Below are 23,537 nucleotides of genomic sequence, written 5' to 3'. Positions count from 1 at the left end.
ATATATCTCGAAACTCTTATATATGGCTTCTATAAGAGTTCATTTGAGCGACTTCTCATTTCTCAAAACCTCCCTGACTATTAGGTGTTTTGAACCCCATCAAATAATTATTTCCTTCAGAATAAACCGCCTGGAGCTTTTAGACCTCTGCTCCTGTAAAACTTTCTAGCTCTTGAGCTGTCTAGGAACTCAAGCTGCATGTCTACTGCATGAGATTTCTCGTTGTTTCTCTGCCTGCCCCGCTTGCGGCCTACGGTCCGCACTGAGGCTAGTCCTAGAATGATACCCGTGCCAGGGCAGCTATTATCTGACCATTACCGCCAATGCTCACTCCACTATCTGCAATTTACACATGCTATAGGTTAAGTCAATCAGCGGATACAATGGCTTGTTGTTATATCGCCGCGTTCTGCATTAGCCAGTTGGTCAAAGTCTATCAATTCCTTGACGTCGACGATGCCATACGATATAACGAAGACGAACCCGAATCTCTCTACCCCGACACCAAATTCGCGGATGGTGAATACAAGGAATGTGACAAACAGAACGCTTCTTTTGTCCTGTCCGTGTCGGGACTTACTTGCTCTGCCTGCTCAAGTGCAGTTGAGTCAGCACTGAGAAGCCACCCGGATGTAGACCAAGTACGAGTGTCGCTAGCTTTGCAACAGGCCACTTTGATTGGAAAAACCTCGAGTTTTGACAGTCAATCGATTATGAGACTCGTTACTGATCTGGGATATGGCGTTGAGCTTGGACCGCGATCACCTCAGGAGATAATCCGTGTTCTCAAGTCCAAAGAAGAGATTGCTAGGCTCAAATCAAGTCTGTCCAGTTTGGCTGGGTGTGCAACAGTGATACAGACAGTTGGCTTCCTTGTTTCTATTGGACACGGTCGCTTACCATCGGCCACTCTTTTCATAGCCCATCTACTATGTGCAGCACTTACTCTGTTTGCGCAAGGGCGGTATATACCGTGGATCCATGAGGATGGCTGGAAGGCGATTTGTCGCGGGCAACCTAACATGAACACCCTGGTATCGTCCTCCATCTCTCTTGGAACTTTTATCTCGTTCATCGATCTGTTCGCATATGGAACTGCTGATGCGAACTCATATTACACGACCGTCATTGGTTTGGCTCTTGTGGTGGTGGCTGGGAGATACATTGAACTCATGTCAAGGCGGACGACATCCGAGGATCTACTGAGAGTGTACAAGCCGCTTACAAAGAGTAATTACACGAGACTTCACCCTACTGGGAAAGTATGATGTCCACGTTTATCAAGAGTCGGTAGTTTCACTTGCTGACCAGCCTCAGACTGTCCCTCAAAGCTATCTCACAGCCGGCGACCAAATTGCTATCCCACCTTATTCCATCATCCCATGCGATTGCTACGTAACAGAGGGAACATCTTCTATCAACCAAGCCCTTATCACAGGGGAAGCACTGCCGGTTCAGAAATCCGTAGGGGACTTTCTCCTGGGAGGGACACGAAACTTGGGAAAGGAACTGGTGGCTGTTGTCGACAAAGAGCAGGGAAATTCATTTTATTCACAGCTTGTACATGGAGCTGTTGAGGCAGCAGGCTCAAAGGACGAAGATAACCGTACGGTCGATATGGTGACGAAATACTTGGTAGGGCTTGTCATGTCACTGGCAGTATTAGTTCCCCTCAAAGAGATCTATACAGCTACTGAGTCGCTGAGTTATGGGACGATTCGAGTTGCGATGGCTCGGGCGATGACAATACTTACTTGCGCATGTCCTTGTGCGTTGGGAATAGCCATTCCCTCAGCAGTAGTCGCAGCAGTAGGTAAGTGCCAGCCATGACACTACCAGACTCGTGGCTGAGATATTAACTATTTTCTCTTTTTAGGCATGGCAAGTCAGAACGGTCTTCTCATCACCAAGGGATACAACACCATCCAAAAGCTTAGCAACACTCAATCTATCGTGTTCGATAAGACTGGGACTCTGACACGTGCAGTACTAGATGTTACAGACTTTGAAACAACCAAGGCATGGAAGAAACCAATCACAGAGTTCTGGACTTATACTTGTGCTGTGGAGGAGCGCAGTGTCACAAGTCATCCGATCGGTAGAGCTGTCTTTACCGCTGGCGTGAGTCATCTCGATGGCCCTTGGTCAGAAACAAAAGCATTCGTGGAAACGCGAAACATTACAACTGAATCGGGTAAGGGCGTTTCAGGGGAGGTCTCTTTGGGCCAAGAGCCTTGGCGACGTGTTGATATTGGGAGCAGGCGGTACTTGTTGTCCTGCGGCGTTTCCGATCTCCCAGTGATATCTCAAGAGCAAGACGGCGGTGCGATAGCAGTATATGTCGCTATTGACAAGACATATGCTGGGATTCTCTATGTGACGGTATGCGATTCCGAGAAACATACACTTACCTGCTAAACTTTCTAGGATGCTGTTAGAGACGATGCGGAGAGGACCATCCAACGGCTCCATACGATGGGTCACGCAACGCATTTGGTAATTACTTGGAGTATAATCGAGGGAACATTTGACTGATGTTGGCAGTTAACTGGTGACATGCCTCAATCAGCACATCGTATTTCACAGCAGCTGAAAATACCGGTGCTCGCGTCTGAAGCAACGCCTCAAGATAAGCTAGATATCATCAAGGAACTACAGAAGGAGGGGGAAGCTGTTGTAATGGTAAGTAACTCACCCGTGTCTAATGACATCCATACTGACAGGCCCTTAGGTTGGTGATGGACTGAACGATGGGTTGAGCTTAGCAGCAGCCGACGTTGGCATCGCTCTTTATCACGACGTCGCTACCCCAACAATTGGTGCAACTGTCTTCATTCTCAACCCGCGGCCGGATTCTATACCCCTGCTGCTCGAAACCGCAGAACTGACCATGAAGCAAGTTCGGTATAACCTGGTATGGGTCTTTGGCTACAATGCTCTTGCGTTGAGCATGGCTTCTGGACTCTTCACTCCCTATGGCATTGTGCTAACACCGTGAGTGGAATCTTGTAGTTTGTATTCAACAGTGCTAACTCGAGTGTTTGTGTAGACCGCTCGCTGCTGCTTGCATGTCATTCTCGTCGATCTTCTTGACGCTGAATGGGTTTTGGCTACGGAATAGGTTAGCTACGGTTTTCAGAACAGAGAATTAGATAGAAATGAAATGGTAGTAAGGCTCTGTGAGCTTATTGACGCAATGGTACAAAAACACTCGCCAAGCCTGTTTCTATTAAGAGCTTGTCGAAATCGATCAACAATCGAGTTATTCTAAGTTCGGATTCTCTCTGCTGATTCAAGTTTTGAGCCGCAAGTCTCGACTACAAAGAAAACCTCTAGCCAACAACTTAGAGATTATGCCAAAATGCCTGTCCATTTCACAGCGCAACGCTGGATCGAGTACTCTGTAGTCTAGTTCGTTCGTTGGCTCGGTATTGACCTCGGTTACGGACTTCGGTCAATAGCCCCACATTATCGGACCGTAGCGTCCGACTGAAAACACGCTAGTCTGTTTCTGTCGGTGTCACGGTCCGGTTGTAAGAGTCGCTGCATAAGTGACAACAGCGTCAAATGGCCGTTACTTGAACGAAATCTTGACTAACAACCATATCTATTTTTCTTTTACTTACCCCTAACTGACTTCAACACCGTAGGAATTGCCAAAATGACCAAGCCTAGCATCAACCTCAAAGGTGACTTTGTGCAGATCATCGACGGGCAAAGCGCCCCCACCAAAGAAACACGACATGGATTGAACCCTGCAAACCTACAGGAGATGGACCAAGTCCCTGTAGCTACTCAGCAGGATCTCGATCGTGCGGTCGCAGCAGCAAAGAAGGCCTTCAAGATATGGAGCAAGACTCCTTATGAGGAGCGTCGCGAATCTGTTCTTGCTTTTGCTGATGCTGTGGACTCTCATCGTAATGAGTTTCAAGCTCTCCTCACAGCTGAACAAGGGAAGCCAGTATGTTTAGGCCCAATAGAAACCTGAATGGTGTGTTTGAGACTGATGACGTTAGATTCCCCAAGCTGTGTATGAGACCGACGCTGCTATCGAGTGGATGCGTGGTATGGCTCAGATTCCGCTTCCGGAAGATGTTCTCGAAGACACGGAGCAACGCACCATCATTAGCCGCTACACGCCTATTGGAGTTGTTGCAGCTCTCGTGCCCTGGAACTTCCCTCTTTTGCTTGCTACGGGCAAGATCGCCCCGGCACTATTGACCGGAAACGTGATCATCGTAAAGCCATCGTAAGTGCCACCTTTAAGAAGTCCGCCGATTCTGACTGATTCCGCGTTAATGAAGGCCGTTTACTCCTTATGGCGGTCTGAAATTGGTTGAGCTTGCACAGCAGTTTTTCCCGCCTGGAGTGGTTCAATCGCTCAGCGGCGATGATAAACTTGGTCCTTGGATGACTAGTCATCCTGGTGTTGATAAGATCAGCTTCACAGGCTCAACAGCGACAGGAAAAGCTGTTCTTCGAAGCGCCAGCTCCACGCTGAAACGCGTGACCTTGGAACTGTAAGCCTCCTTTGACTTTTTAAGCCCTCTATAATCGCTAACTCGGTCAGCGGCGGCAATGATCCAGCCATCATATTTCCAGACGTCGATATCGACAAGACTGCTGAGAAAGTAGCCTTTTTCGCATTCCTTAACTCGGGCCAGATTTGCCTTAATCTCAAGCGAATCTTTGTGCACCAGAGCATTTATCCTCAGTTCAAAGAGGCACTTGTCAAACATGTCAAGAGCTATACTTTGGGCGATGGGTCTAAGGAAGGTGTAACACACGGCCCGCTGCAGAATGCTCCTCAGTTCAAGCGTGTAAAAGGCTTTTTTGAGGATATTGAGAAGGAGGGCTGGAACGTTGCTGTTGGCGGCAAGATTGACTCTTCTGAGGGGTATTTTGTTAACCCTACTATCATCGACGTACCCCCTGAGACATCCAGGATCGTTGTTGAAGAGCCATTCGGTAAGACTCAAGCCTTTGATGAGATATCGAACTAGACTGACAATGCGCTCTAGGACCAATTGTGCCACTTCTCACGTGGAGTAGTGAGGAAGAGGTAATCGAGCGTGCAAATGATACGACCATGGGACTAGGAGCCTCTATTTGGTGTAATGACATTCGTCGTGCTCACCGTATTGCACGAGAGATTCAAGCTGGCAATGTCTGGGTTAACACTCATTTTGACTTGACTCCAGTGGCAGCATTTGGCGGTCACAAAGAGAGTGGTATTGGAACTGAGTGGGGTGCCAACGGTTTGAAGGGCTTTTGTAACGTTCAGACCTTGTTTCTGAACAAGAATATCGTCTCGTAGTTATGTAGGCCTGTATGCAACACTTTTGCCATTTTTCGTCCTTCTTAGTTTGGTGTTGTTCTCTGGTCAATCGTTGTGGAATATCTTCACTTGTCTTGGTGGAACGGGACCACATCAACTAATCTGTATAAGTTGACGCAATTAATGCTCAAAGGAGCACTGTCGGTAATCACGATCTTCTCGAATTCCATAATCCTCATTCTAAGCTTGCTAAATATATTGAAATAGTCAAGTTCCGAGCTCATCTTTGCCCTGATCTACACCAAGGGAGAATTATTGCAATGCTTTCAGCTCTGTTATTGAGATCGAAGCAAGGACTCAACCAAAAATGCCACACGGGTTCTCTTCTGGTTTAGCAGCCTGAGCCCTCTGAACAAGGGCACTGAAAGGGACCGGTTAGTGAGTCCCCGCTCGGTCCGATGCCCGGGTTTGCTATCCCAAGTTCGTCATGTGCCGTTGCTCTGTCCCGGGCGACGGCTGATAAATCGTCCAAGACGCGGGTATCCACGATGTCTCAGTGCTATCTAGAAATTATATGATTTATCTTCGCTCTACAGCTCTTGCTTAAAACTCACCGCCAACAATCAAAGATGGCCCCCGTACTTCTCCCAATAATGAGACGCAGGCCTCTTTTTTCTCGCCTTGGAGTTATTAGCTCCATGAACCTATCTCGTCCGTTTATCCCACGTCTCATTCCGGCCATATCCTACTCAACATCTGTTCAGCCGATCTGGTCTAACCCACATGAACCCGTACCTTTGATCGCACGAGCCCCAAGACTTTCTATAGTCCAAGGCCCCATCAACCCTCCACTTTGGAACAGAACCCTGGGAAATCTGGTCAAAGAGCAAGCTGAGCGGCGCGGTAAAAGAACTGCGATTGTTATACCATGGCAAAGCAGAAGACTCACATATGAGGACCTTGAGTATCGCAGCTCTATTGCCGCTAAAGCCCTTCTAAAAGCAGGCTTGAAGCAGGGCGATGCAGTTGGAATATTTGCCGGCGATCGCTTTGAGTACATCGAGCTATTTTTGGCATCTGCTAGAATTGGTTGTCCCTTTGTGGTGTTCAACACGACAAACTCACCTCATGAGCTTTGCTCTGCCGTGGCTCGTAGCGGTTAGTCAGCCAAACCCCCAGATCTTGCAGAACTCTAATGCTTTGTTTTGCAGATTGTAAGGCGTTGTTTATTGCGTCGTCCATTGGATCGATAAAGGCGGACGATCATGTTTACCAAGTTGCTACGACAACAGAAGTAGGCGCAAGTCTGGAGCAGCTTATTCTGTTTGATGGATCTCCATCACGGGAACTGTTCAACTGTCATAGATATGAAGACTTCCTGAATGAAGGCACTGACGGAACTATAACGGAAGAACAACTTGAGCGAGCCGAGACTCGTGTTCAACCTGCTGACGTCTTGAACATGCAATTTACCTCTGGTGAGATAATACCCTAAACACAATTAGGTCTTCGACTCACCGTTTGGTCTCTGACATATTCTAAGGTACTACTGGCCTTCCGAAAGTCTCCATGCTCACACACAAGTAAGAACCTCGTTCCTGTCAAGCCACTTTCAATCCTCTGACAAGCCATTCTAGCAACTTGCTCAACGATGGTAGATACGTGGGGCATGCCATGAGACTCACCCAAGACGACGTTGTATGCTGTCCGCCCCCTCTATTCCACTGCTTCGGTCTAGTCATGGGATTTCTCGCGTCCTTCACCCATGGTAGTACTATCGTGTTTCCATCCGACAGATTCAACGCGAAGCAAACTCTGGATGCAGTTGAGGCAGAAAAGGCTACTGCACTACTCGGTGTCCCCACAATGTTCATATCAGAGCTGGAACAGATGGAATCACAGCCTCGGAAAATCACAACAGTGCGTACTGGTCTCGTTGCTGGCTCGCCTGTGTTACCTAGTTTGATGGATGAACTGAGAGCCAAGATGAATGTTCAGGGTATGCTTATAGCATACGGAATGACTGAGACAAGTCCTGTGACATTTATCACTTCCCTAGACGACCCTGATGACAGGATGCTTACTAGTCTTGGTCGCGTTCTTCCCTATACCGCAGCCAAGATAGTCGACACGAAGGGACACACAGTTCCAATCGGCGAACGTGGGGAGATCTGCACTAGTGGGTTTGCCTTGCAAAAGGGATACTACAAAGACGAGGTCAAGACACAGGAAGCAATGAGGTATGATGAGAATGGTGTCTTATGGATGCATACTGGCGACGAAGGATACTTGGACGAACAAGGTTACGGTTTCATCACTGGCCGCATCAAAGATCTTATCATCCGCGGCGGTGAGAATCTGTCTCCCAGCGAGATTGAGAACCAGTTGCTGCTTCATCCAGCAGTCAGAGAAGCATGTGTGGTGGCAGTCAAGGATAAGATCCACGGTGAAGTAGTCGCAGCATTTTTACAAGCTTGCTCGCAGGAGAAGAAACCGTCAGACGAAGATATCAGGGAATGGGTTTTGCAGGATCTGAGCCCAGTCAAGGTGCCGGCATTCATCTTTTGGCTTGGCCACGATGGCGTGGATGCTGAGTTGCCCAAGACTGGAAGTGGAAAGTATCAGAAGCATATCATTCGTGACATAGCAAATCGACTAGCAGGAAGAAGAGGCACGGCAGAGGACTGAAGACAGGCTAACTTGATTAAATTAACATCCGCAAATCTGTTAGTGTATTGTTTTCTGGTTCGTGTACTAAGCTTCGCTTTTATAGAGTCGCTTTGGATACGTCCGCAATCAAGGCGCGTCGCATTGAGCTGGGAGAAAACCTTACTCTGCTCTGCTGATCTTAGAATTGCTAGCATTCCGGCCAACGTCAACAATTTGATACACAATCCCACGACTGGGGTATTCGAAGTCTATCTCAACTATACTATTTCCTCGAGCAGACTTGTTTTTTTGCAACGTACAATCGGGAGCTTTGTTGGCTTGGTATGTCTCGTTGAGATATCATAAGCTTTAACTATCAATCAGTGACGACCGAATCGTGAAGCGACTGATGCCTGATCAAACAGGGGCTGTGTCGGGTTAATAATCTTGCACTGCCGGCGGGGTGTTTTAAATTTATATAAAGGTGCCTGTTGCAACCAACACTTAATCCTCGCTGCCGCTTACCAACACCTGTTTTCTCCGCTCTTACCATCCTTCAAAGTATAATCCATCTCATTGCACTGTATCTATCGCAATAATGTCGGACAACCCACCACGGGACAGGTCAATTACTACATGGTTCAAGTTCAAGCTTCCAGAGGACATTTTGCTAGATGAATCATTATTCCATGCTTTGCACCCAACCATGAAAGAGTGGTCACATGTTCGTCTCTGAAAATGACGCTTCGAATCAAACTTGCTTACTTCTGCCAGGCCTGCTACGGAAGAGTCAAGGAATCTCCGCAAGACTGTGTGCTTCTACTCAATTGGTATCGCACCAGATCCTGGCTTGAGTTCTCGCAGTCCGAAAGCTATGCAGAGTTGCTTTCCAGCCTTGGCGCTCACTCAGATGTTCCAGTCGTAACTGAGATCATCGACTTCAACAGGGACTACGTCACAATCGCACTGTCGTCTCATACCGAATTAAAGAGAGTCTATTTCCCATCCTCAATCTCACAAGAAACGCGACGTGCCGTATGGGACAGAGTGCGACATCTGGCGCCTTCAGTTGCCTATGGGAAGAAGTTTCAGCATAGAAACCCCTATCTAATGGGCCCAAGCTTGGGTTGGGTTGAAGAGGATGTGAGATGGGAGGGGCAGGAGGCGGTAGCGTGTGTCTGGGTTCATAAGTGGAAGAGTCAGGAAATCGAGGAGAGATTCAAAGCCACTGCACGGTATCCCCACATGAAGGATGGCGAGCTTATAAAACCTCTGACTCTTGATCTATTTGAGCAAGGTCTAAGGGATTTGGGCGCTTTGGGCTGGGAGGAATGTCACGTAGGCTTTGAAACGCACTGTTATATCCCGTAATTAGAGTTACAATGAAATAGAAATATGGCATTCACTCTAGTAGCGATGGGCCATTGATACTTAGAACCGTCACCATAAATCGCCCTCCTTGTTATCGCACTGAATACCCGAGGGCCCCCCAGCACTTGCGATTGCCCTCTCTACACAGCCTGCCTTGATAGTTATCGGCAAGGTGAAAGTAAACATATGCCGCGCAGTCCAACCGTCCCCTGTCTCAACTTCAATCGCACTGGAATGCCAATCCGTCATTGCTCCACAGCCCTTTTCTTCACTTTTCAGCTTCTTGCCATCGTCATCGATCCAACTGTAGCCGTTTGCGACAATGGTCACAGTGTAGAAGAGGGGAATGGCAAGTCCGTCCTCAACTAACTCACAGGCAGCTTGTGGTTCCGGAGCTGGACCTTGCTCACAGTTGGGGGAGTGGCAGGGGTAGTGGGTGCAAACCATGCCATCAGCGTCTGTGGTTGTCGTTGCATCGTCTCTGCAGTCGGGCATACAAGCAACCTATTGTACGTTTTAGATCACTTTCCGATGATATCTGTAGTTGGACTACTCACAATACCGCCCTTAGCCGTAAAGGCGAACCTTTTCTCGTTGATATCCGATGTTTTGAACAGCAACTCAACATAATTGCCACCTGGCGTTATTAGCATCGTCTAGAAGCGTGGGAGTAACAAGCATCTTACTGGACTCATCGGGAACTTCCCACTTGATCTCGAGGTCTTTCCCACCATCTCCACTCTCAATGCTATCGTCATCATCGTTTCCAACTTTCCAACTCTTCACGGCCTCTTTGACATTATCGTCGTCAATCACAAAGTCCCAATCTGACCCTTTATCATCCGAGACGGGAATAAAGAACTTCAAGGTACCGCCCTGAGTTGGTATGGCTGCATGAGCTGTCGCCGAGTATGTTTCGTAGCCCGCGTCGCAGAATGGTGTTATCTCCGGTGTCGTCATGGTAACAACTGCTGTGTTGACCCAAGACGCACAACTGGGCTTCTCGACACAGGCTTCTCGATTACCTGAGCCCCCACATTCTGTATAAGTGGCCGTAGAAACGCAAGAGAGGCCAGACGAAGCTGGAACACCAATAGAAGGAGCTCGGGTGAGTGTGGGGAAAGACTCGGTAGTAGCTTTGGTCGTTGTGATTTGGGACGTAGGAGATGCCAATCTACCAAACTTCTTATCGAGTCGAGCTTGTGCTGCGTCTGCTATGTCGTTGAGCTGTGCTCCTGTATACTCATCGATATTCCATTCCTCCCACGTGAGCCTGATGGCTGTTACAGTAGGGGTCTCCGTGCTAACTGTAGTTGTTTTAGAGATAGTTCTTGAGGAGTCCTCTCCTTTTACGTCACATCCGTAAATAGTGCCGCAAGTGGAAATGGTACTCGTTGCTGTTGTAGATGTAGTAGTACCATCAACCGAAACCCCATAAGAAGTAGTAGTGATGCACATCTCAGCTGTCTCAGTCTTACAGTCGTCCGGCTTACTGGAGAATGTTGGATTACCGGCCGGATCGATACTAAGGAATACATATCAGTTTGGCATACCAGGAACGGAGAAATATCAACAGTAACATACGTGAATCCGGGCCATGGGATAGATCCTGTGATATCTACCTTAATAGGTGCGGTAGGGTCGATCTTGATAATCGGAGGGGGGCCACTAGAAAGGTCAGTTACGGTTGACTGTGGCATCAGCCATGCTACAAGTGATTTATACATACGGTGGATGAGTCCCAGGAGGAAGCACGAAGCCCCATCCGCCAATGGGTGCGAGGCATAGATCAAAGAACCACATGTCGCAGGGAATCTTGATACCATTATCGCTTCTCTCTGGATCGGGTACTGTTGTTGTGATTGGGATGATGACGGGAACGACTCCGTCTGTTTCAGTGGACTCTGGAGCCTTTGTGACATCACTGGTACTATGCCTGGGTAGAGTCGTAACCTGACCATTGGGTAATGTGGTTGTGGAATTAGAGGTTGACTCAGGAGCTGTAGTAAGTGGGTCCTTTGTGACGAGAGAAGTAGGAAGGGGATCATTTGACTTGCTGGCTTCGGCATGACTCGAGTGCTCAGTGCCAGGGACGGGGTCGACAGATGTCGGTGGAACAGACATAATGGAACTAGGTTCCTGACTGTGATGTGCACTATCTGTTGCACCTTGGGATGGAAGAATAGAATCAAGTGTCCCGGTTGCGAATGGTGACGTGGTGGGAGTGTCTGTTGTGGTGATCGCTATCGAGAAAGTGCCACTCGTAACCAAAATGGATGTAAGAGTTTCATTGACGGACAGAGTTTGGCCAGAAGTTGAAGCCGCAGGACCACCGCCGTCAGTACTGGGGATGAGTATTGTAGTGATACTCCTGTCATCGCCTCCGCGAGAGTCAGTGGTAGGCGTATGAGTTGTCTCTGAGAGATCGGTTCCTGGAGAAATGGGATTGGTGGGGGAAATGGCAGTCACCATGCTGCCAGGTAAAGTGGTGGCAGAGGCTGGCTCAAACGCGATGGGGACGATGTGAGTGTTTGGTAAGGTGGTATCTCCATCTGGAATATCGCGGCTTGCATCAGATGGCTTCTCGGGCTCGCCACTTGTCGGCTGGCTATTGGGAATGGTAGTAGCATCCCCAGGACCGGACACTACCTCATCAGAGCTAGTGGTGACTTGGTTACTTGGTAATGTTAAGACTGGGGGTCCTGCTGTGACAAAAATATGTGATGATATGGATGATACCGTGGTGTGTTCTGATAGCCGTCGTTCTGAAGTAGTTGTAAGAGAAGGGGGTTGAGGGTTTGTGGAGATTTTGCCAGAGATATTGTCATCGGCCGTTGGGGAAGATAGTTCAGGTTTACGGAGAGTGATGATGGTGGTTGGGTCAGAGATAGATGGAAGCGGAGGTCCACACATTCCATTAGCAGCGCAGGTCCAGCCTTCTAGACAGCAGCCCTCACGACAACACGCTCTCTCTGGGACACTGTAAGCCAACATCAGGTACGAGGTAGTCATTCTTACTTGGACCACAGATATGCTCTAGCCATCCGTCTCCACGAGGACAGCAGCTTTCGTCTTGCAGAAGAACACGGCAGTCGCCAGTACACAAGCAAAATCCATCAGGGCATGTTGACGCAACTGGTGAGGTTGACACTGCCGCCAACTGGAGGGCAAGGAGCAACAGCCACCGTGCGACTGTGGCTCTCATAGTTGGCATGGTTGGTTGAACAGATGTAGACAAGTGATAGTAGGAAAGGACCGTAATGGAAAGAATATCAAAAACACGTAAACAAGGGATGTTGATTATATGAGATGGTATAAGAAGAATGAACCAAAGTGAAAGTGAACTAAGGACTTTTATCGCCGTGCGACACAAGATCGAGTTGTCAAATTATGTACATAGGTAGCTGTTCAAGTCCATACAAATGAGGAAAGCGCCGATACACTATAATTATCACAATGCGTTGTCATAAGTAGAGTAAATTTGTCTTCACGTAACATATGCAACTGAAGCAACAGCTACTCTGAAACGCCTGACGCATACACGAAGCAGACCTCGACATGGAATAGATCCTACTTGACAATTACCGCGCGACATGCAGCGCAACGTCAAGGCAGATTACAAGGCAGCAGCAGCTTGTTCATCTTCTCAGAAGAACCCGATTGGTTGTGGGGATAAGCCTCAATTGCGGTATTAATATATTGTGATGCAGGATGAGGATACTCTGTTGGCTTTGATGAATATTGGCCGGTGTGGGGGCCAACAGTAGCATAATCCAGGCGGTAATATCATGATTTTGGGGTCCCGTTTCTTTTTTCAATTGAGTCATGTAATATACTCTCGACATTTGGGTGACAGCCCGAGGCTGAGCTGCAGAAAGGATTGTTTCAAATGAATTTCTCTCAGGACCAACAGAGTTGATGACCAACATACAGTAGCAGTGCTGGTGCTTTCTATAATTGCATCGCGTGTTGGACCGACTCTAGCCAATGCGGTTCGGCGTTGTTGGCCCCCAAAACCCCTGCCATAACTTTGTTACCACTCACTGCAGGCGCTTAGACGAGCATGAAGCTGATCATTCGACATGTCATACACCATCTTCTTAGAATCCCTGTTCACTTTGGTGCTCAGACCTCTGGGGCCAACACGGAAGAAAAGCATGGAGGATGCCTTTGCGTACACTGCCGCAATTTGCCATGATGAGTCCTGCAGCCAAGAACGTGGTGCTTGGTTCCCACGAATGTTAACACTTTAGCAGAACTACAATCTCTCAGGCTACAGTAACACTCAACCAGTATTGAACCCCATAAACTACATATGATCTTGGGCTCGCTGCCTTCCCACATCTATTCAGATATCAATCCATCATAATTCTTACTACTGACCTCAGGCAATCCTGCTTTCCTGTCTTTGTAGTCCTTATCAACCAACTTTTCGTCTCGTCTTGTCATCCGTCTCCGTCTCCCGTCATGACTTGGCTTCAACGTCCAATTCCTTTTACATATAAAGCACTGTTGTTGACACTTCTTGCTCAATATGTCCTAGGTTCAATTGACTCTGTCTTTAACGTTAAACAAGGCAGTGTTGGAGTTGGTGGATGTACGTCTTATAAGAGTAAACTCAACCGATGGTGGACAGATGCCAGAAAGCTTGTCGACGCTGCCCTCTCGTACGCTCAAGACGATAGCGTTGATGGACCCGAATACATATACACCTTTTTTGCATTGGACCCCCCTCCCGCCGACGCCAGGTACAGAGAAACAGTCATCGGTATGTTCTCAATCCCCCGGGTCACAAAATACTCTAGGTAGCCTGTTGCTGAACCATTGAAATAGCTACGTTGCAGTCGGTAAAGAACTTCATCGATGGCGATCTACAACTGCCAACCGGTAAACCATGGCTTTTCTGCTCGAGCAAGTGGTTGGAGCGTAAGTGTGTGTTGTTCCTGCTGAGTCACTGTTCGACTAACGTGGTCTACGTCTAGGTATGGACTGGGATGACGTGGCCTATGATAAAGAGACAGGCAACAAGTTTACAGGTTATGACGCCAAGAAGGTACGAGATGTAGTTGATGAACCAACTCCGCCTCCAGATGAAGCAAACCAGCCAGAAGGTGCGTAGCCAGGTGCCAGGAACATCCCACTTTCCCTGATGATCTTTCTGACTCCAGCCTTCTTAGTGTTCCCATTTTGGTCCTCGGATATCAGAGAATACATGATGGATGAGGCCGATGACTATTGCTCGAAGAAGGTTGACGGAGCCATCCAGAACTTTGGGGCTACTCATGAGGGTCCCGGGCAGACGTGGAAAGCACTTACCATCTGTGTCAGCAACTTGGCATGGAATGCCAAAAATGAGTATCTGCGCCTAGGGGCAATCCAGAAGGAGGGCAAAAGTATTGTGGAATACAGAGCACAGTCCATGACATTATTCCACGAACTCTTCCATGTTGTCCTAGGGGTGGCCAAAACCGAGGAGCATGAAATGAGCTGTGAGTTCAAAGTCCCTTGAATACAGAAATTGACTAATGAGGCATCAGATGAACTGAAGTATATTGCGAACCCGAGAAAAAAGGAAGGTGAGGACCCTGGCGACGAAAATCAAGACATCATCTCCACGCAGGAGGCCTTGTATAACCCCGAATCCTACACATTATATGCTCTTGCTTGTGTTCTTGGACAGAGGAATGAGCGTTTTACGTTCGCTAGTACAAGGTCGGAGCTCAAAAAGAAGGAAGATCCAAAGGACAAGGACGAGGGCAAAGGAGGACCAGGCGGCGCTGGCCATCGAAAGAGGCTGCTGAGGGTTTGAGTTTGTTTGAACTTCGAAGGATGATATAGTATTTATTGAAGATTTATTTTGAATTGTTACACAAACTGTTTACTGCTCGCATTGCGTACCTTATTCCCTAGGTGACCATAAAAAAAGTTGCAGAATATTTTTCCAAGACGGACGTGCTTCCTGCACGATGGGCTGTAAGGACACTGCGTTCAATTTCCTCCACGATCTAAGTCCTTGATTGTGACCAGGCTATAAATAGGAGAAGACCCCAGGAAGAAAGATATTCCGGGGAAAGCCTCCACCAACATGGTGTCATCTGCATGTCACTTTTCTTAGTGCACAGGAAAACCTTCATCCTCAACATTGATGTAGAATAAGACGGCATGGCAGATGATAAGCCGCACTTTGGAAAAGTCCCTGCGGTAAGATCATTGTTCAATAAAGGAAGCTGGATAGCTGAAAGCTAACTGCATACTGCAAGTGTGACTATTGCCGGAGTAAAAAGCTCAGAGTATATCACTACCTCAGTTACTTCTAGTGCAGATGCTAACAGACGAAGTGCTCCAAAGACAGGCCAATATGCATGAGCTGTGCGCGGTCTGGGCGACCGTGTCGTTATAGTGAGAGGACACCAAGAACTCCTCTTACGCGAGAGTAATTGTTCGGCCGAACCCTTGCAATTACGAAGCTGACCCCTCCTTCCAGCTATCTGACTAGAGTTGAGAGACGCCTCGCAAACGTGGAGCGCCTGTTTCACCAGCTTCTCCCTGATGTTGACATCAATGAAGCACTGGCGTCGAGGGGCATTGAAGTGCCGGCAGACGCATCCCAGCTAAATACATCTCTGTCGCCACCGTCAAATCCTACATCACCTGATACTCCAGTTCAGGCCAGCGGTGCCATTTCAGATGCCGTGCCTGCAGAAAGCGATGGCTTTGATTGGCAGGAAGACGTGGATGAGCTGGCGGATGGGATGGCATCGTTATCCGTTGAGCCGAGAGGGGCAGGATACTTGGGTAAGTTAATGGGCGCAGACATAATTGACGCAGAACACTAACTCTCGCCAGGACCGACTGCTGGTGTCTTCTTTCTCAGATCATTGCTCCTCTGGACGGGCCACTCAAGGCCCTTCATCGGTAGTAGCCCTGAGGTTCTACGACCGTATGCGGGAGTCGAGTCTTCTTCCCAGCTATCTAACTCAGTCATGTCGAGACAGGTTATCGAGCAATTAGTAAATGGCTATTTTGAGGTGTACCACCGCAGCTATCCTTTTGTGCACGAACCCACGTTTCGAGCCCAGCTTCACCAAGTTATACAGCGACCAAAACCACGCTCATGGCAGATGCTGCTCTATACCATTATGGCACTGGGGGCTTGGTGTCTCGACAACAACAACACCGAACTCGATGATGAGCTGTACCATCTCGCCTTATCTTTTGGGGATGCTGAGTCCTTGTTTGCTAGCGCCGATCTGACCTTTGTCCAAGCCCTCATCCTGTTCAGCAATCTAAGCCAGAAGCGAAATAAGCCTAACACGGGATCTAACTTTCTTGGGCTCGCGACGCGAATGGCTCTAAGTTTAGGTCTTCACAGAGAGCTCCCCGAGTGGAGTATCAGTCTCTTACAGCGAGAGATGCGCCGTCGTGTTTGGTGGGGGCTATACATGTTTGACAGTGGTGCTTCGACGACCTTTGGGAGGCCGATACTTCTTCCGGGTGAAGAGGCAATGGACGTGCGACCGGTTCTGAATATTGATGATGAGGTATGCGATATCAGGATACAAGATAAAGTCTTTACTAATGCGTGCAAAGGACCTTACAAGTGGAACAAAAGTATCTCCAGAAGAGGTAAACAGGCCGACACTCTACTCAGGCATGAAGTACCAAAGTGATCTACATGTCAAGTCCAATTACATCTCCAATCGTCTGCTCTCATCGTTATGCGTGGCACCAGATGACGCGCTATCCATGGATGCAACATTGGATAAGTGGTCTAGAACATTACCAGAGTACTTAAGGCTGGATCACCATGTCCCTTTAGCTGAGCCTGCGTTCTACTTCAACAGGTCACGTCTTTGGTGGCGGTTCTGGAACCTCAAGATCATCATCTTTCGCCAGTTATTTCTCAAGCGGGCGATTGGCCAGGGCAATTCTAGCATGACGGTATCAGTCAATGAGGTTGACGAAAAATGCATGAGCATTGCGGTACGCGCTGCGAGTGCGACGATAGTGTCGATCGATCAGTACACGACGGAGAGACAGAGAACCAGACTTGTGACTTGGTATTCAATGTAAGTCGTTCTACACAAGTCTTCATGGTTTATAGTAACTCCTGCAGCTATTTCACATTCCACGCTTCCTTAGTCATCGTCCTTGCTATCCTCAGTAATCCAGAATCACCAGACATGCCCAACTGGCAGGAGGACGTCAACACGGTTCGTCGCATCTTCCGAGGGGTATTTGCAGATAATGAGCTTGCGACTCGCTGCGCCAACATCATCGACGTTATTCTGCCGGACCCTCTGTTGACATCGGGTGATTGGTCAAATGTCCAGCTTGACCCTATGCTGATGGACTTTTCGACGTGGCCGGCAGCTTCTGCTGACGAGTTTGCCAGTGTTCTTGGCTGGCCTGACTGGGCCAACTTCCCCCAGTGACAGACTCGTTGGGTGCCCTTTTTTCAGGGTCATCAGTTTATGATGCGTACGTTTGGTTCGATCAGATGGGATCTTATGTAGTCTCCGTTCGGTATATCGTTTTCGTTGGCCCGCTGAATCGCCGCTTCTATTGTCGTCTCAATTCCGGCTCTGAGGTGTCGGGATGCCAGCCGTTCCCTTACTATGTCGACTGGGACATCTACAAACCATCTTCAATAGAGTTAGCCAGGAGCAATACTTGACGAGTAACCGACAACACTTACCTATCGTTTACCAACGTGGAAATGCGTCTCCAAAGGTCTTGGTCCAAGAGTACATAGTTGCCTTCGACGATAACAATTCTAGTGCGTGAAGAGATCTCAACGGCATCGGGGATCGGGTCTTTTCTCGCGTGGTCAAAGCCTGGCGCTTTGATGATGGTTTCGGGCTCGTCAGGTGTCGTCACAGGTGTTTTCCTGAGTAGCACTACGAGATCTACCAAAGCAGTGGCATCGAATGTGAAAGGTGCACCGCGTCTTCTAAATGCTTCATCAGGGTCGGAGAAGGAACAGAGAGTCGTGCGAGTATAATGGAACCCATCCTGACAAGTTGGATGTTAGTGACGTAGTTCGTGCTTGGAGTTAGGGACTCCAGGACATACTGACCATAGGAAGGACTGCGACATCGGAAATACCATTCCTCTTCAGCTCTTTGATCAAAGCATCTGAAATCGTGGTTTTGCCTGATCCCGGTACGCCAGCCAGCGCAATCAAGATTCGTTGTGTTGGAGCTGGAAGCTTTTGCTGGGCCAAAAGACGCTCGACGCGCTCAATGAGATTCCCTGTTGCCTTGACCAAATCGCCGTCCATATTGAGATAGTTGAAAAGTTGAGTTTATTCTATTCGAAATTCTTACATCTTCAGGGGTCTTTATTTTGGTCGCTTCAGAGGAGACCAGTTCTTCTTGAATCATGGATGGACAGCTCCAATTTCCACGGGATTCAGTAGCCCGGACACTTAGCTCCTAGATTTCTAATTGGTTCGGACTGGAGTTGGCCGGACCCAGCGAGATGGAGTCCAACGTAGTATCCAACTCCAGTATTCTGTGGGGTTCAAGTTGCACGCGGAGCAAAACTTGGTCACCTCATGCTGATCCTATACGAATATAAGAACCCCAGAAAATCTCCGCAAATTTTTGTTTCCCCAACTCAATCCCCAGATTCAGCTTCGACCTAAGGATCAATTCAATTATCGAGTTTCAATATGGCTGGTGACCAAATTAGTGGCGAGGAGCAGCTTGCTGCAGTACCCAAGAAGGGTGTCTGGCGCCAGTTGCGTGAGAACCCTTACATTTTCGGACTCTCTATGGTGGGAGATTTCTTATCATAGCTTTATCAGAACTGACACTCTGTGATTAGTTTGCCAGTCTCGGTGGCTTCCTCTTCGGCTACGATCAAGGCGTCGTGTCGGGCGTGTTGACCATGGAGTCGTTCGCCGCTGACTTTCCACGAATTTACCTTGACAGTGGTTTCAAGGGTTGGTTCGTCTCAACATTGCTTCTGTGCGCGTGGTTTGGGTCTCTCATCAATGGCCCTATTGCCGACTACATTGGTAGAAAGGGCTCGATCCTCCTAGCTGTTGTCGTCTTTACTATAGGCTCGGCTTTTCAGGCCGGTGCCGACTCTATCCCTATGCTTTTTGCAGGTGAGTAGCGCGGTTCCTTTCACCCAGTCACTCCTCCTAACACGAAACTCAGGACGTGCTGTCGCTGGTCTTGCAGTTGGAATGTTGACCATGATTGTGCCCATGTACATGTCCGAGGTTTCAAGCCCCGGCATCAGAGGTACGCTCGTCGTTCTGCAGCAACTGAGCATCACTCTTGGCATCCTTGTGAGCTACTGGCTAGAGTACGGGACCCAGTATATCGGTGGCCATCGATGTGCACCCGATATTCCGTACTCAGGCGGCACTTCCGACAAACGCACGTTCGATCCTCGATACGATGTCGGCCCCAATGGTTGTACAGGCCAGTCCGAAGCTGCTTGGCGAGTCCCCTTTGCTCTTCAGATATTCCCTGCACTTGTTCTGGGCATCGGCATGATATTCTTCCCCGAGTCCCCGCGCTTTTATCTCATGCGCCACAAGGAAGACAAAGCCCTTGCCGCTCTGGCTCAACTCCGCCAGGTTCATGTTGACTCAGAATCCATCACAGCTGAGTATCTGGCCATCAAGACAGAGGTTCTATTTGACGAGTCCGTATCAGCGGAGAAGTTCCCTGGAAAGAAGGGCCTATCACTCTTCGCTGCTCAGCATGTTTCTCTCGTGTCTACGTGGCCTGCCTTCAAGCGCCTTGCTATCGGCTGCTGCATCATGTTTTTTCAGCAGTTCATGGGCTGCAATGCCATCATCTACTACGCCCCTACAATGTTTGCTCAGTTGGGGCTGTCTGGAAATACATCTGGTCTTTTGGCGACTGGTGTATACGGCATCGTCAACACGCTCTCAACATTGCCTGCCCTCTTCTTGATTGACAAGCTCGGCCGTCGTCCGTTGCTCATGTGTGGTGCAGCTGGAACGTTCATCTCTCTCGTTATTGTCGGTGGTATCATTGGAGGCTTTGGCTCGGGTCTTGCCGACAATAAGGCTGCTGGCTGGGTTGGTATCGTCTTCATCTATATCTACGACGTCAACTTTTCGTTTTCCTTCGCGCCCATCGGTTGGGTCCTGCCTTCGGAAATTTTCAACCTTGGCAACCGATCCAAGGCTATGGCCATCACTACTAGCGCTACTTGGATGTGCAACTTCATCATCGGCCTTGTGACACCTGACATGCTTGCCAACCTTGGCTGGGGTACCTACATCTTCTTTGCCGCATTCTGCCTTCTCGCCTTCCTCTTTACCTACTTCTTTGTCCCTGAGACTCGTGGAAAGAGTTTGGAGGATATGGATCTCGTCTTTGGCGATACTGCATCTCATGAGGAGAAGGCCAGGTTGATGGAGATCGCATCTTCCATGGGCTTGACAGAAGCCGTGCCTGGACACAAAATCGGTCTAGCTAAGGAAGATGATACTACTGCAGAGCACTTCGCATAGGTCTAGATTATGAGGCATATGGAAGAGCTGATATTGTATGAGGTAGAAGAGCATGAAGTAATATTGGAATATCCCATAACGCGGTAGAGAAAAGAAATATCTAAAACTTGATATCTACTGCCCTCCATGAATTGCTACCACAGTGAACGTCTCCTTGGAACTTGAAGTGAGAGAACCAATCATCCTGATAAGTAATGTTGTACCCGGCACTGGCATACACCTCGGATACAGCATTCGCAAAGATATCCTGCTTGTTGATTACAGGACCCCAAGGCTTAGGTGCAAGGACCTTCTGGTCCGGCAGAACCAGACCGTTGACGGTACCTGGCCAGAGAGCCAGAACCTGTGTAGCTGTATCAATCGCACGTCTTTGCAGTGAGTTCTTTGGAGTACCGGCCTCTACGATCGATTTCGCCTTGTAAACAGGTCCCATAGCGCCTTTCAACGTAATGCCGGTCTTGCTTGAGGTCTTTTGAGGCGTTTTTGAGGCATCTTCCTCTGCAGTTGAATCTGATGGCTTCTGTCCGGGACATAACCAGCTGTTTGACTCAGCATAGTAGAATGGCATAGGAACTCGGAAAATATCCTTGTCAGTGATTCCAGTCTCTCGCTTCAGGATGTTGAGATTGGCTTCAATGCGCTGAGCTGAGCTCTTCTGGATGGCGTCAAAGTTCTTGAACTTGAGAGCCTCTTGGATAGTCTGCCTGGGAAGACACAACTCCTGCTTCTTCTCCTCCACTTGAAGTGAACGGGAAACAGCCCTGACACTTCCATGACCGGCTTTCGACGCCTTCTTCAGAAGATCAAGACCCTTGAGCGGATCGGCAACCATAATGATCCATCCATGTTCATTGTAGGCAGGCAGGAACTGAAGGAACTCGTCCACATGGCCAACGTACAGCCAGCTTGTATCGAGAATCAGAGGGTCCTGGACTTCTTGGGCCTTGAGAAAATCAACCATGAGAGGAGCTCTTCCGTCCCAAGCGCCCATGATCGTTCTTCCTTGAGGGAACGACTTTCCATTGTGCTTGTAGGGCGGAATAGTCTCCAAATTTCCAGTGGAATCGATAGAATCGCCGTCACCTGGATGTTGAACTGCGCCGACCTTATCGTTTCGGAGTTCATGGAATGCGTCGCGGCCGGATCTACGGGAGCTCTGGACCGATCGGATCATGATTCGGATAGTAATCGGGCCATTCGGGCCAGGCATACTTGAGTATCCGGGTTCAAAAAAGTCCTGTGTCCAGATATCTTGGTTGTCGAAGAGGAAGATGGGGTCTTTGATATCGGAACCGGCGACGTTGCGCTTGATGTCATCCACAAACTGCTGCTGCTGAGGGTTGGAGCCAGGTTCGTTCACACCCGTTGAAAAGATCCGCTGGGCGACCTGCCCATGGTGGTGAGTCAATACAGGAGCAACTCGCACAGCGACAGTGTCTATTGCTTTTGTCTTGCCATCAGTGACTGTGAACTGTATCTTTGCATTTCCATCCCAGCCCTTGGGTCGACGAACATCGCGGGCATCAACACCCAGCTCGAGACCCGACGAAAGCTCCTTAGTAGTGAACACATAATCGCCCGCTACGTAGATCCATTTGTTACTCTTCTTTGTAAAGACACGGACCTTTGCTGCGGCTGTTTTATCAGTGACTTGGATAGATCCCTTAGCAGATGGGCTCAATCCAGATATGGGAAGTGTTTTGAGCGGCGCAAGATATTTCGGGTTACGTTGAATGTCATCTGTCGCATCATTGCACAAATCCAAATAAGTCTCGTTGCTGGAGATGATGTCGACGCTGGGTCCCCATTTCTTAGCGCAACGAAGGCCAGTATCGCCGATGTTGGGCAAGATTAAGGCACCTCGATTAGGGGTCCATGAAGATTTGCCGTCGATGTCTTTCTTATCGACATTTCCGTCGCGATTGGTATCTGCGAGGATGGTCACTTTGAGAGCATCGCATGTTGCGATTAACGCTGTAGTAATTGTCAGCAGGGATGATCTCAATTAAATACAGCCTGTGTACCTAGCGTCAAGCCAGTCGGAAACTTCATTTTGACTTAGAAACCCCAAGACATTGAGATAAAGGACCCAAGAGACAATAGGCTGTTTTATGTTCCTCAACACATGTTATGCTTATTTATAGCAATTGATAGAACATCCTTCCATTGAACTCTAATCTCGGTAACATGACTAGAAATCCACTAGCAGGCTCGTATAGATCCTGCGCTCGTTTTCTAGACCAGTCGATTTCCTGTGGTGGAGCAAGTCCCTTGCATTTCCGAGGATACAAATATGGTGGCTCCTTTTTAGGCTGTTGTTAATGGTCATAGCGTTTAAACCTCTGACGCTTTCGTTCAATGCACATGCCGTCAATCTGAGAATGGGCTCGATTCTGGAACTGCTGGTTTTGACGTGACATAGAAGATGGCGTAATATAAATACTATCTTTTGTATAAATCCTGGCTCCTATATTGAAATATAGATAATCTTAATTCACTTATAGACTTATTAATTGAATAATAAGTACATAGTATATTTTCTAAACCTCTTTAATTTTTTTAATTTAGAGGTTATATTTAATTCTTAATAATAGAGGTAATATTTATATAAAGACTTATTATTTAAGAAACTGATCTTCTAATAACAGGCCTAACTACTGCTAAAAGATATATAGTGAAAACAACACCTAATGTACTCGATAGTGCTATATACCCACACCAGAAAAGAAGAAT

The 23,537-nt window shown here is 48.2% G+C and overlaps 10 protein-coding genes across 10 annotated transcripts; 7 read left to right on the top strand and 3 right to left on the bottom strand.

Annotated features, from left to right (window-relative positions):
- Nucleotides 1–383: 383 nt before the first annotated feature.
- On the top strand, nt 384–3,152 carry FPRO_12670 (uncharacterized protein; the record flags this gene model as incomplete). The annotated part of the gene is made up of 7 exons (XM_031223211.1): nt 384–1,262; nt 1,318–1,813; nt 1,877–2,382; nt 2,428–2,496; nt 2,545–2,682; nt 2,732–2,994; nt 3,050–3,152. The coding sequence occupies 7 exons, from the start codon at nt 384–386 to the stop codon at nt 3,150–3,152; spliced, it is 2,454 nt and encodes an 817-aa protein (XP_031088593.1).
- Nucleotides 3,153–3,661: 509 nt separating this feature from the next.
- On the top strand, nt 3,662–5,317 carry FPRO_12669 (uncharacterized protein; the record flags this gene model as incomplete). The annotated part of the gene is made up of 5 exons (XM_031223210.1): nt 3,662–3,961; nt 4,017–4,249; nt 4,305–4,520; nt 4,571–4,968; nt 5,022–5,317. The coding sequence occupies 5 exons, from the start codon at nt 3,662–3,664 to the stop codon at nt 5,315–5,317; spliced, it is 1,443 nt and encodes a 480-aa protein (XP_031088592.1).
- A 590-nt stretch (nt 5,318–5,907) lies between these two features.
- Nucleotides 5,908–7,966, top strand: FPRO_12668 (uncharacterized protein; the record flags this gene model as incomplete). Its single annotated transcript, XM_031223209.1, has 4 exons — nt 5,908–6,436; nt 6,490–6,756; nt 6,822–6,861; nt 6,916–7,966. 4 exons carry the CDS (start codon nt 5,908–5,910, stop codon nt 7,964–7,966), a joined length of 1,887 nt encoding a protein of 628 aa, XP_031088591.1.
- Nucleotides 7,967–8,525: 559 nt separating this feature from the next.
- FPRO_12667 (uncharacterized protein) lies at nt 8,526–9,298 on the top strand (the record flags this gene model as incomplete). Its single annotated transcript, XM_031223208.1, has 2 exons — nt 8,526–8,651; nt 8,702–9,298. 2 exons carry the CDS (start codon nt 8,526–8,528, stop codon nt 9,296–9,298), a joined length of 723 nt encoding a protein of 240 aa, XP_031088590.1.
- A 69-nt stretch (nt 9,299–9,367) lies between these two features.
- FPRO_12666 (uncharacterized protein) lies at nt 9,368–12,512 on the bottom strand (the record flags this gene model as incomplete). The annotated part of the gene is made up of 6 exons (XM_031223207.1): nt 9,368–9,802; nt 9,856–9,935; nt 9,985–10,823; nt 10,883–10,966; nt 11,028–12,270; nt 12,317–12,512. 6 exons carry the CDS (start codon nt 12,510–12,512, stop codon nt 9,368–9,370), a joined length of 2,877 nt encoding a protein of 958 aa, XP_031088589.1.
- Nucleotides 12,513–13,765: 1,253 nt separating this feature from the next.
- FPRO_12665 (uncharacterized protein) lies at nt 13,766–15,107 on the top strand (the record flags this gene model as incomplete). Its single annotated transcript, XM_031223206.1, has 5 exons — nt 13,766–14,066; nt 14,132–14,224; nt 14,281–14,409; nt 14,476–14,787; nt 14,836–15,107. The coding sequence occupies 5 exons, from the start codon at nt 13,766–13,768 to the stop codon at nt 15,105–15,107; spliced, it is 1,107 nt and encodes a 368-aa protein (XP_031088588.1).
- A 353-nt stretch (nt 15,108–15,460) lies between these two features.
- Nucleotides 15,461–17,733, top strand: FPRO_12664 (GAL4-Transcription factor; the record flags this gene model as incomplete). Its single annotated transcript, XM_031223205.1, has 7 exons — nt 15,461–15,499; nt 15,559–15,588; nt 15,637–15,731; nt 15,783–16,093; nt 16,145–16,839; nt 16,889–17,367; nt 17,415–17,733. 7 exons carry the CDS (start codon nt 15,461–15,463, stop codon nt 17,731–17,733), a joined length of 1,968 nt encoding a protein of 655 aa, XP_031088587.1.
- A 32-nt stretch (nt 17,734–17,765) lies between these two features.
- On the bottom strand, nt 17,766–18,581 carry FPRO_12663 (uncharacterized protein; the record flags this gene model as incomplete). The annotated part of the gene is made up of 3 exons (XM_031223204.1): nt 17,766–17,943; nt 17,997–18,313; nt 18,378–18,581. 3 exons carry the CDS (start codon nt 18,579–18,581, stop codon nt 17,766–17,768), a joined length of 699 nt encoding a protein of 232 aa, XP_031088586.1.
- Nucleotides 18,582–18,974: 393 nt separating this feature from the next.
- Nucleotides 18,975–20,804, top strand: FPRO_12662 (uncharacterized protein; the record flags this gene model as incomplete). The annotated part of the gene is made up of 3 exons (XM_031223202.1): nt 18,975–19,079; nt 19,130–19,415; nt 19,468–20,804. 3 exons carry the CDS (start codon nt 18,975–18,977, stop codon nt 20,802–20,804), a joined length of 1,728 nt encoding a protein of 575 aa, XP_031088585.1.
- Nucleotides 20,805–20,904: 100 nt separating this feature from the next.
- Nucleotides 20,905–22,856, bottom strand: FPRO_12661 (uncharacterized protein; the record flags this gene model as incomplete). Its single annotated transcript, XM_031223201.1, has 2 exons — nt 20,905–22,778; nt 22,829–22,856. 2 exons carry the CDS (start codon nt 22,854–22,856, stop codon nt 20,905–20,907), a joined length of 1,902 nt encoding a protein of 633 aa, XP_031088584.1.
- Nucleotides 22,857–23,537: the final 681 nt, after the last annotated feature.

Source organism: Fusarium proliferatum, assembly GCF_900067095.1.
Source record: "Fusarium proliferatum ET1 genome assembly, contig: FPRO_scaffold013, whole genome shotgun sequence".
Lineage (NCBI taxonomy): Eukaryota > Fungi > Ascomycota > Sordariomycetes > Hypocreales > Nectriaceae > Fusarium > Fusarium proliferatum.
The sequence above is the reverse complement of the archived record's forward strand: the minus strand, read 5'-3'. Positions and strand labels throughout refer to the sequence as shown.